Source organism: Oenanthe melanoleuca, chromosome 1A, assembly GCF_029582105.1.
Source record: "Oenanthe melanoleuca isolate GR-GAL-2019-014 chromosome 1A, OMel1.0, whole genome shotgun sequence".
NCBI lineage: Eukaryota > Metazoa > Chordata > Aves > Passeriformes > Muscicapidae > Oenanthe > Oenanthe melanoleuca.
This window is the reverse complement of record NC_079334.1, coordinates 17,830,841-17,843,702: the sequence shown is the minus strand read 5'-3', so window position 1 is coordinate 17,843,702 and position 12,862 is coordinate 17,830,841. Positions and strand designations below refer to the sequence as shown.

Below are 12,862 nucleotides of genomic sequence, written 5' to 3'. Positions count from 1 at the left end.
ATAAAATAAAGAATATCCTTTATCAATTTTTTCATAACTTACCTATGAGTTTTAAACTAAAATTTCACCCTAATCAGTGCATGTATCCAAAATGCTCATCATTGACCCAATCCACAAACAAGGACTCAGAATTAAGTTGGTGCATATTTAAAATGCATGCTGAAAATATGGACAGTGCTTTTCATCTTGATATCTTTCTACTTCTTAGACATGCGTTACATGCTCAAGTTTATTTAATGTTAGTGAAATATATTTTCCATTGTGCTGCTCTAGAACCAATTCTGATGGCTAAGAACACCTCTTCCTTACATACTAATTAGATTTGTGTTTTAACATATTGTCAGGACTAAGTCTGCTAAAATATTATGCCACCACTCTTATTTACCTTTCTGTTGAAATACTGCAGAAGACAAGCTCTGCCTCCCTCCACAGTCCCAACATTCAAGTTTGCCAATTTTAAGGAAAAATACTATGTAAAATGCAATGTGCTGAAAGACAGCAATTTTCAGAAACATTGTTCTTTTGAATAGAGGCCCTCACCATACCAATGTGCTCTCAAAAAGTTCCATTTCATCTACAAAAAAGCAAACATTAGCATCTTTATTTCATTGTTCAAAAAGCAATGCTATAATAATGTCCTCAGATTGGTACAAGTGAGAAGCATCAGAAGAAAGAAAAGCAATGAAACCGTCCTTATCGCACTTTTTTAATGTCTATTTTATCAGAGCTAAAATCAGGTGCCTGTATTCAGCTTTATCTTGGTTTTCAGATAGCTTGGTTTATTTCTATAGTCCTGAAATACACAGAGAGGTAAATGAAGAGAGATAGATGAATTCAGAACACCTTCACTAAGAAATCTTCATTAGGAAGTACTTTTAAGTTTAAAGCCTCTCTCACTTGGAGTCTTAGATATTTCCGTTCACATTACAATACTGCTCTAGTTGGGCCAATTACTGCAGGTTAATCACAATTACATTTCTTCAGCTATGGGATGAAAAAAATCTCAAATACTTGGCTGAAATGTAGCACTTATTTTATCACAGAGTACCTTGTTTACTTTTTCATCCATAGATTTCAGAATACGTTGTCTAAGAGGTTTTGGAGAAGACCCATCGGATCGAGCCGGAGAGCTATATTGAAAAGAGAGAAGTATTTAGAGCATGCAAAAGCAATTCATTAATAAAAACTGTTGCCACACCAAGTCCTCAGAAACAAAGGCAAATACCTTTACTCTCCAAGCTTATTTTCTACCTTCTTAAGGAACCACATGTACTGTGACAACTGAAGAGAGCATAAAGAAACCAAACCTAGAGTTCCAATTTCTGGTACTCATTATGCAGTGTGTTTCAAATATTGTAGCTCTAAAGACACAGTATTATTATTACTATCATTATTATTATTATTTGTAATGCTGGTGATCATCTTTTAAGCCACCATTCTACTTACACCCTCCTGAATAGCATCTGGCTGATATTCAATTTAATTTTCCACATATTTGCAGACTTCTCAACAGAAATATTCACACAAAGTGTTTCCACTCTCTTACATGTCATTATGTAACTAGTTACGTACATCAACGAAAAAAAAATTAATGCCTATAATGAAAAAATTAATGATGTATATAAAGGGTAATTTTTTGGTCTTGAAACAAGAACTAATCTATGCATATGTAAGTAATTACTTCTCTGTTTAAGGTCATGGCAAAAATCAATGTGCATATGACCAATTGGTTTTTCAACAATAATTTATTCTTTATTTATTTAGCTCATTTTATCCAATTTTTTAATGAATAAAATTTGGTTTATTTAGCTGGTTCTTTATTTTATTTATTTCTAGTTGTCTGTGGTGAAAAATTTCTGCCAGTCTTGCAATGGTTCTCCTGTTTTTATTGCCAAAATATATAACTTCAAAATAGCTTCATCATATTTTTATTGTCTACACTATTGCTCTGGTTCATGAATCCTATTTGTAACCAAAATGTTTTTTCAACAACTGATGACTCCTCAGGACCAGTGACTAAATAAATTACCACTGCTTCTTCAGTGCATGGATGGGTGAGTTTCCTTGTTGATGCCCACAGAAATGGGTTTTCAAGTGTCTTTCATAAAGTTTGTACAACTCAGAAATGTACTCTCTCAAAAAATCCATGTTACAAAAGTATCTTGAAAATGCAACTAAGATTTAGTAAAATTTTTAAAACCTCAAATCTGTTCTAAAATTGCTTTCCCTTTACACCTAATCTCACATCAGACTGTATGTTGGTTATTTGGTTTGTGTAAGGAACCCCAATGCTTTGTTAGACTTTCAGATCCTCAAGAAAAGCCCAAACAAAGTGACATGACAAAAGTGATGTCCTAATACTCACCTGAAGAGTGTCAAAACAGAGGTGATGCCACACAAATTTAAGCTTTCATTGTCACACAACAGATCTGCTTTGTTCTGGGTAGGAGGATTAACAGCTTCTTCATCCAGAAGAACTAGCAAGGTCTTAACAGTATCTCTGCCACAATATGCAGTGCCATGATTTATAGAATGCAATTTTGGCTGAAAGGAAATAAAAAAGGAACAAGAAACAGCAAAGTTCAACAAGCCAGACCAATAGCTCACCTCCAAAATCAATCCACATCAACAAGGTCTGAGAACCCCCTCCTTCCATTTTGCAGTAAGCATTTATGAGGAGTTTCTCCACAGCAAAGTTTTTCTCATCCCAAGTAGTTAGCAGAGTTTAGAATCACTGACAGCTACATGTATACACTGATGAGCAAGTCACACAGAAAAATATACAAATCTATCTTGCAACTGTGCAGCAGAAATGAACATTCTATTTTTTGGTATACAAACATGTTCTGGTGAAGTCCAACCACTCTAACAATCTGCTAAAGCAGTTGGTTAAAAGCGACATTTCCATCAAGATTTGGAAACAGAGGTACTTGGCAAAATTTCCTGTTGTTTGGGTGAATTCCTCACAATTTTCCCCAAGAATAAATAATTCCTTACAGAAAAAAAACCAATCTGCATCTGGAAGTGCTCAATGCAAGGGTTAGCAGTACAGCTGGAGAAATCCATAGCCACTGCAGGACTTAAAAATTGAAAGTTTGCTATGTTTTTCTTTAAAGGTATTAGGAATTCCACAGAGTAATGTAGGGTTTAATACACAGTGGTAGTTTTTTAAAAACTATAGGCTTTCTTATTTACTAATACACAGAAACACTGAATACTCTGACTTTATTCCAAAGGGCAAGACAAGCAATGAACTGCATTTATCTAATCAGTTAACTGCTTTTAAACACAGTCTTGAAAAGATCAAATTCTATTTTTCTTTCTATTTGATTACATAAATTAGTGTAGCTTTCAAGAAACCATAGCAACACATGTCATTCCAGCTACTATAAGTTATAATCAATAGCTAGAAATAGCAATTACAGAAATGGTTGTTAACTTGGCTTTACAGAATTGGCCTATTTCAGTACCATTTAATTTCCTCAAATTTTATTCTGAGCCTCTTCAGTCATTACATCACCATAACATAGATTTTTATTAAATGTCATGTGTGGCATTGTGAATTTGTCTTAATGAAAAAAGTACAAATTTGGCATCATCTTGACCAATGATACACAAAGGAAAAAAATCTTTAGGAATAACTTTCAGAAATCTCAAGTACTACAACACCAGAGACCCATTCTATCTACTAACTATGGACAAAAGTCCAAGGCAAAATAAGAATTCTAGGTAAGACAACAAAAAGATCTCAGTAAGACATAACAAAAAACCTTGTTTATAAATAAGCTTTATCACAAATTAAATTATTTTTTAAAATAAAATAGTTGCCCAGTTTTTCAAGGGTAGTGACCATTAGCTACTCCAGACTATTCTGGTTAGCTCCATGCAGAAACACCAGCCAGATTCCATTTACAGCAGTAATTTTCTTAGGAAGAAATAAATCATAATTTCTATTAATCACTCATGCAGGCTTCAACACAAAATGGTGCTTCCTGCTGCATAAAGTAATAACTTTTCCTGGAGCTCTAGATTCTTACAAACCAGATATTTGCAGGACTGAGCAATAATGGAAGAAAACTGCAACTGTCAGGAGAAAAGCAAATATTTTTCTGATGAAATTATGCTTTTCAGGTACATTTTATGAGAAAGCAGCCTTATCAGGAGCTAGTGGAGGCATAGTTTCCACCTCTATATTTAAGATCATATTTTAAATGTGCACTCAAAGAAATTATTCAGTCTTTTGCACAGGAAAAAAAACACCTAACATCCTCCCAAACCAGAACTTAAACTGAATATAGATCACTTTTTCTGAAAAATTATAGCATACGGGGTTTCCTTATCAAGTGAAATCGAAACAAAACCCCCAAGCTCTATTCAAGAATCTGAACAAAGCATTAATCTTTGTTGTCCTGAGATCTTATTAGAACAATATGGATGCATTAATTTCTAATAGAGCTTGAATTAATGTGGAAAACTTATTAGACTTTTTCAATTTTGCTTTCTTTTTTGTTACAAAAGGCAACCTATCCCTCCATATGTTTAGTAAAATGTTCCTCCACACCAAGTTCTACTAAAATATTCCATTTGATACCACTATCTTAACATTTGTTTAAGCTCCCTTTTCCACCCCTCAGCTCTCTGAATCTTATGCTTAAGGTTAATTGTTAAAACAGACATTCATCACAATCTTCATGACTTCACTTACACCAACAAAAGGAATTGCCCCACACCAAAATAAAAAACAACACTGACAAAGGCAAACAACTTACATATATTCTACCCCTTTGTCCCTCCACAATTAAAAAAAAATTAAGTTTCCCCACACTTAGTCTGTCCTCTACCAATATTTAGTCCACATTTTGGCCATTACCTCTCTCAACTATTGTCCTTATCTCTAATTCCTCAGGCCCCACAAAGGACTGTGCTGGTTCACCCTGGGTAGCTGCCAGGTGCTTGCCTGCCAAGCTGCTCTATCCCTCCTCCTAAACAGGACAGGAAGTGAAAAAATCTTGAAAAAAGCTCACAGGAGTAAGATGAGAACAGGTTGTTCACTTACAAATCATAGGCGAAACAGACTTCATGAAATTAGTGCAATTTATTGCCATTTAATCATAATGGGACCCCTTCTTTCTTCCCAGACTTAACTTCACTCTCAACTTTTCCACCTCCTTCCCTCAAATGGCACAAGAGGATGGGGAATGAGGATCACAGCCATTTCCTAACACTTTGTCCCTTCTGCTTCTTCCTTACACTCTTCCTCTTCTCTGTGTGGGATACCTCCCATGGGATACAGTCCTTCATGAACTTCTCCACTGCAGGTCCTCCCCACATCATCAGGATACAACCATCTTAGCTATCTTCTGCCTCAACAAGGATATTGTAAACATTTCTACAGAGTCATTAGACTATGAACTTCTGGAGAACAGTAAGAAACAAACATCATTTTGGAAAAGCAATGGTGAATTTCCCTGAAGAATGACATTTTAATAAAGTGCTTTTACCTGGGTTATAATGATCTACATAATTTTTAAAAAGTTTTTTGGTTAGACAAGTAGCTAAATAAAGACAGAACTGATGACAGTTATAATTTTCCCAGATGAGAAAGAGAAACAAATAGAAGGATATGAAAGGAAACCAGGAAATACACAACACAAATATTCATAGCAAACAGGAAAATGAGGATGAAATATACATCCAACATACTCAGTGGAAACATTTAAACCAGCTTAACTAGCTAATAGGGTCTAGTTGGTTTTAGCTGTCTTAAAAAAAAAAAAAAAAAAAAAGACACTGAAGGTTTGATTAAAACTTGTTAAAAATCTTTTGCTACCATGGCATAAAACCAATGATTTCACAAAACAAAGCATCCTAACAATTCTAAACACATTCGAGGTATCTAAAAATCTTTTAAAATTTGTTTCAAAAACAAATAACATTAGATATCTTATACATCAACAGTGTAAAAGAAAATAAGGTTTTGATGACTTTTTCATCACAAAAATTTTATCATCTAAACCTGAGTAGATTCACAGTACATGAACCACAAACAGAAATTTTGTATTATGTCCTCAACATCTGGCTTACAGAACCAAAAATATCCTGATTCCTTCCATGAAAACAAAGTCATTAATAATTTCATTAGTGTCTTGAATCACCAAAAGAGAACTTACACATGATTGTTTGGGGCTTTAATTCCCTTCCCACTCCACATTTTACCATGTTTTAGATTTCTTATATATTTAACCTTACTATAAATGCCTTAGCTTTGAAATACTTGATGCTACACTAATTAAAATTGGTGTATTTTAATAAAAAATTACTGATACATGTTCTCAAATCTTAATTTTACTTTCATGAGGTTCTTTTGTTTGGAAATTTGTTATAGATTTACTGCTTTGAAATTAATGGCAAATCTGACACTTCTAAGTATCTACATTTATAATAACTGCACAATCAAATTAAGCTTTGAAGAGTATTTTATTTGCAACTTTAAGGTAAGAAATTTAGTTTATGTTAATAAGCTGTTTGACATCCACAGTGTAATCCTCAAGGATAAGTCTTTCAACAAGTTTAAAATCACAGTGTTGAGGAAATGACTACTTTTATGCAGTTAGGAAAAGGATTATACTCCATAGACAGTTCTTTAAAAATGAAAAAGAAACATAACAGGCAAAAGATATTTGCTTCCTTATAAAGCTAAATAGTAAAAAGAACAAAAGAAGTCCCATTACCCGTGCTGGACTGACTCCAGTAGTGCTAGCAGTCAAGGTTTCCTGTTGTGAATCAACAATATTTTTAATCTTCAAATCCAAATCTTGTACAACTTCCTCTAGTGCCTGACAGAAAGGATCCCCATTGCTTCGGCCTTTTATCAAATGCATCTTCACTGTTGACAGAATTCGGCCCCCTGCGATTCTGAAAATAGGCACAGGGTCATCTCCACATTAATCTTGGCAACACTTTAGTACACCTATTAATGATGAACATAGCCAGCCTTCACTGCTTATCAGAGAGGACAGCTTTCATCTTTCAAATCAAAAAGCAGTGTAGATGTATTGTCCAACACAATAGTTTGCTAAAAAAAAAAAAAAAAGATTATTAGGAAAGGTAATGAATTCAGCATTTAATAATACTCTGAGCTGCAATACAAAACTAGCTTCTTAGAAGTTCAAAGAAAAGTGCTTTCCTTAAACCTGTATTTACATTTTTGCTCAAACTGTTAAGTATAAACAATTTTTTTCACTCAAACATCCATTCCTGTTTAATACCACATTAGATCTGACTCTTTTGTGCTTTGTGAAGCTGCTTCAAAATACCAATCTTCTTTTGGTTTTATTTAAATAAATACTAATTAGACCACATAAACATCACTATTAGCTATAAAGGCACACTCCATTAATCTCTTTCTTCAGCAAATATGCCTAACTACTTTAATTAAGATTTTGTGAAAAACAGAATAAGCTCCTTGAGTTAAAAGCTTAATTTTTTTCCAGTACCTAAACAAAATGATAAGTATGTTTTACCATTGCTTTAGCTTAGGCAAAGAAAATAAAGCATTATAAGAACTGCTCAACCTTCCTATACAATAACACATCTCTTCCCAAAAGCTGGTTTTTTTTTTTTTTCCCCAAATGAGGTTTGCAGTTCACATCAAAGCAGAAATGCAGCATCCTGAGCTGTTATTGGCACCTACAGCAGAATTTTTAGGTACATTTATGATGCTGTCAAAACCCCAAAGCAATGGCTTCATTACTCCAGATCACATAGCCAAGAGTGACATGATGACTCAGTTTTCAACTTCCTCCATCGTTGCTGGTTTTGCTCATGCTTCTGCCAGCTTGCCCTAAAAGGATATCTTGCAAATGTCAATAAAAATGAATTTTGTACACATTAAATTCTGAAGACAAATTTTAGAATTCGAGTTGGGAGAACCTCCATCAAACAAAACCCTGCATGTCTACATTCATATAAAAGATAAAATAATTGGGCAGAACTAGGTAAGACTAGGAACTGAGTCAGAGGAAAAATAGTTTATTTATATTATTTCCACTTAAAATGCATGGAGGGAACTGGGCCAGGGACCTTACTGTTTTGGCTTATTCTGGCTGAACAAGACTCCTGTAAATAACTTGAAAAACCTGACATTAACATGAAACTTTGTGGGGGGATTGTTGTTGTTGTTTTTGTTGGCTTTTTTTTTAACAGGAAAAAACCCAAATATTTCCACACAATTCTCAACTTCAACTTTTACAGATTAAAGATTATACAATTCACATTGGATTTTCAGGCTTCATTAAATAAAAAACTTATGCTTTGAAGAAATTTAAGTACAGTGTATGCACTTGGCCAAAAGAAAAATCACCATGTCAAGTCTCTGTAGACAGGTCAAGACCCATCCAGATCTTGGAAAAGAGAGTTTAAAAAAAAAAATTAAAGCTCTATTGTACTACCTCTCCAAACTCCACAACTCAATCTAACCACAAAAGAATGAAAAGTTCAAAGGGAGAGGAAAAAACAATCCACTGCAAGTTGTCAAGAGGTAAGAGGAAAGCACTGTTGAAGAAGAATTCTGTTTCAGAGATGCATATAGAAACTGTAGCCATGTCTCCTGATAACTCTTGCCAGACTGATCTGTTTTCCTCAGTCTTAAACTTACATTTTCCAAAATCATATCCTCAAATGAGAAAAGTATTGTATTAAATGAGAACTGAAACTAGAACTTCAAGACAAATGAGCAGATGAAGGGATTGACTGAAATTCCCTGTGAACACCAGGTTCAGTTATTTCTGTCTACAGATATGCTGAACTTATTTGTAAATAAGTAATAATTTTACCATTTCCACACATTTAACATATATACCCATATGCATTTTGGAAGAAAAAAATTTTTATAAAACTAGTACTGGGCACCAGCACAGTTAATTAACATAAGTATGCCCTTAATTTAAATGCATTGCTCTGCATGTAGATCAACTAGAAATTCATAGATTTTTCAATGAGAAAAAAATAACAAACTTTTCACAAAAACATTTTCTGTGTTTATTTTTTTGCCTCTATTGTCCAATGCCAACTAAAGACATTTGCTAGTAGAAATAAAGTTCATTTAATCTCTTCTTCTCCCCATATTCCTTCTTTTCCAGGAACGAGTTCCAGTCTCCTATCAGATATACAGAGTACTAACTGGAGCAAGGAAAAGGAAAAGTTTATTTATACTTCAACTAGAATTTATATCAACAGGCCAAGACATAAAATGCTGATTCAGTGTGTATGGATTAGCACTGAAAAGCCCTGCCACAGCTTACGCCCTTTTACACCAGAAATTTTACACTGTGTCATTAGTCATATATATATATATTCATATATAATTTAATAAATATATATAAAATGTTGAATCTAGTTATTAGATCCATTTCTAGTGAGGTTCAAAAAGATTAAATAAAAGCAGGATAATAAAAGGAAAATGTGGTAAAAAAGCACCTGGGGTGTTTGGGGTTTTGTTTGTTTATTTCACGAAGTTGACACCCTATTACAGATTGCTCTGATATTACTCTTTTATACAGTTATATTACTCAGAAGATCAGCTGAACTTGAATGAACTTTAAAAATCCAATATTGCACTAAAAAAAAGTTTATAGAAATAAAATGAAGTTGGAAACTGTTACCCACTTAGCAACTCCTAACAGCAAGAAGAACCACAAAGGTTTGTTCTAAATATGGAATTACAAGGGCATCTCTTATGATAATTTTTACAGCAGCAAAAGTTTAGAATTTTTTTTCTTTTTAATTCTGAAGGAAAAGCAAAAAAATTAGTCTCATTCAAGAATAATCTTGATACATTAAACAAAGCAATGCCATTTGTTTAAGGCAATTGTAAACTTTATCCCTTCTAGTCAGTGCTCCTGCTAAAAAGCTTTCTGTGATGTTCCATTCAGATCACAGGCTACTGTTATGAGGTACTCTAGGATAAAGAGCTTCAGTATCACATCCATAGTCTTTTAAACTGCATTGAAGGAGGACTCTTACCGGATCCAGTCAGCAAATACAGTCATCAGTTGTGACTATGGCAGAGGTTGTAAAATAGTATTTTTCAAAAAGCTAGCAATATGATTCTGTTCAGAGTCAAATACAGCATTTCTTTGTTCAAAAATTATGAACTGAAAGAATCATCTAGGAAACCAACATTTTTTGCTGTGATAAAACCAAAGAAAATTCATCAGTATAATTATAAATGGAAGAAAAACCCTAACACTTTAGAAATAACCACCTTCCACTGTCCAACAGAATGCTTAAACACAGAAGCCTGAGGTCAGTAGTACAGTGGCAATACTCCAATGAACAAATCCAGTCAAGCCCTAATGTGACCATCAGCATGAAAATGCAAATATTTTAGACCAACTGACAGAAGTGGCTTACCTTCCTCAGCTTTAGCCAGAACTAAAACAGTAGATAGTTCAAGCAGGATTCAGCTCACCTGTCTCATAGCTAGAGAAAAACAAATGTCTACATACAGATAAAATTAATCATATGTTAAAAGTGCATTGTTTGTACCAGCACTTCTAAAGAGAGTTTAAAAAAAAAAAAGAGAGTGAAATATAAAACTCCATCTTTTACCCAGGCACTGGACAAATCTGATCTTCTATCATTGGTTTCTTTTACTAAAAATAGTCACAGGTTACGTGCACACTGGAACCCGTTTCGCCTTGCATCATCTGAGTCCTAACCTCACCCTTTTCTATTTCATTTTCCTTATCAAGCCATCTTTTCTTATGTAGAAGTAACCAGTACCATACCCTGTCTATTTTGCTCTGAGATTGTCATATAAACAAGTTCACCTGCTTATAAAAAAAAATCTAAATTACACTAGCAAGAGCTCTTCCTCCAGAACTCAGGCCTTAGTGAAAAATGTTAATATGATGCAGGAGCACTTTTATTTATTTTCTGGAAATACATATTTTTTGGGAAAGACTAAAATAGCATAAACAAGGAAAAAATATTGAGGATATTCACAATATTCAAAACCTGGAAAAAAACAGAGCAGAGTCCTGAAGTTTATTCCAAGAACAGAAAAGAATATATCAAGATTCTATTATACCAAGATCAATATTTTTATTCATTCATTTCAACTTTAGAGGTAAAAAATAGATGACATATATACAGCTATCTGACTTTGGTAGTAGGAACAAGTGTCTTAAAAGAAATCACAAACACCTAGTAATCACAGGGTGGGAGATCACAGCCTTTTTTCTTTGTTACAGATTTAAAAGATGCTTTAGAACTTGACAACAACCAATCAGTTAGCCAATTTTTAATTTAGAGCTATAGGAAGAGAGCAGCAGTAATTCCAGTCTCAAACACAAAGCAACAAGATGTCAACTAGAGCTCAATCTACCTGGGTAGAAGAGCAGGACAAAATTTATCTAGGAATGAATGCAATACAAATGCTTCTAACAGAGCAGTAACTGTGCTTTTGAAGCATATCTAAAAGGCTTATTTCTTATGCTATAGTTGTAAGTTTAAAAAAAAAAAAAAAAAAAATCAGCAGCTCACGTTCATTTCGATTTCAAAATTTCAACAATAAAATCAGTGAACTTATCTAGATTTTAAATATACCTATAAAAAAGAACTACATCAAAGCACTCATAGGGGATGTATGATTGTTAGTCTAATTTTCTAACAGATATCAACATTAAGTGAAGACTCTTCCTTGGACCCTTTGGAGTTTCATAGATTTTTATATCCATGACAAAAACACAGCAAAAAAATAAAACTGTTGCAGAGTATTTTTCCATCTTGCTGCTGCTCCTGCTTTTGCTGTATTGGCTAAAATTTCTCTCTCAGCTTCATGGAAGAAACTAGAGTGACTCTTCATACTCTCTGTCCCAAGCTTTGCTACCCAAGTCTGGTGACAATGTTACTATAAAAGTAAACAAGTATTCTTCCCAGAATAAGTCTTGATAAGCAGCCATTGAATTCCCTGTGAGGAAGTTCTAAAAGGCAAAGGCTCTCAGACAAGCTGTTATTAATTATAATAACATAAATTATATTATACTATAATAATATTACAAGCACAGGACCATTCCATCACAATACTTAGGAAAATATGCAGAAATATCAGCAGATCAGCTTGGCTAAATAGTGAACTGATGACAGAGTTTGAATGCAAAAGGGCTTCACACACAATGGTGAAGAAGGGACGTATTACAAACGATCTAGAAACATCACCCAGGCATTTAAGGATGTTATCAGGAAAACGAAAGCTCAGCTGGAGTTGAGAATTACAAACGTTGAAAAAGCTTCACCTGCTGAACAAAGAAAAAGAGGGACCTTTGCTGAAAGGCAGATTTTTGCAACAGTGTGGACAGAGATAAACCAGAAGTACTCTGGGCCTTCTTTGCACTCAGTCTTTTCTGAAAAGTTTCTGTAATCAGTGTCGGTAAAGAACTGCCAGCAGTGGATAAAGATCAAATCAGGCTTCACTTGACAGTACTGAGTACCTCCAAGAACACTGAACCAAACTGATTGCATCCAAGAGCCTTTATAGAACTGGCAAATGCCCTCATAAGACAACTTTATATCATCTTTGAAAAGTCATGGTGACCAGGTGAGGTCCCTGACAAATGGAGAAAAGCAAATCTTTGCCAAAAAAAAAAAAAAAAAAAACCACCAAAAAAAAACAAACCACCAAACAAACTCAAAACCAACAAACTAAAAAACCCCAAAGGCACAGTTTGGAGGACTACAAGTTCATCAGCCTCACTTTGTTCCTCAAGAAAATAATGCAAAGTGTTCTAAGATCACATATCTGGGCATATGAAGGATTAAGTGGCAGCTGGTAACTACCAGCATTTAGTTACCAAATGGA

General features: G+C 34.1%; 1 protein-coding gene across 2 annotated transcripts in view; it reads right to left on the bottom strand.

The window, feature by feature from the left end:
* Positions 1–12,862, bottom strand: part of PARPBP (PARP1 binding protein) — a 38,590-nt gene that overhangs the window by 9,021 nt on the left and 16,707 nt on the right. For both annotated transcript variants that reach the window (XM_056482110.1, XM_056482108.1), the window contains exons 7-9: positions 6,732–6,915; positions 2,366–2,544; positions 1,049–1,130 (exon numbers count right to left, since the gene is read on the bottom strand). In XM_056482110.1, the coding sequence (XP_056338085.1) occupies positions 1,049–1,130; positions 2,366–2,544; positions 6,732–6,915 (445 nt within the window). The remainder of the gene's footprint in view (positions 1–1,048; positions 1,131–2,365; positions 2,545–6,731; positions 6,916–12,862) is intronic.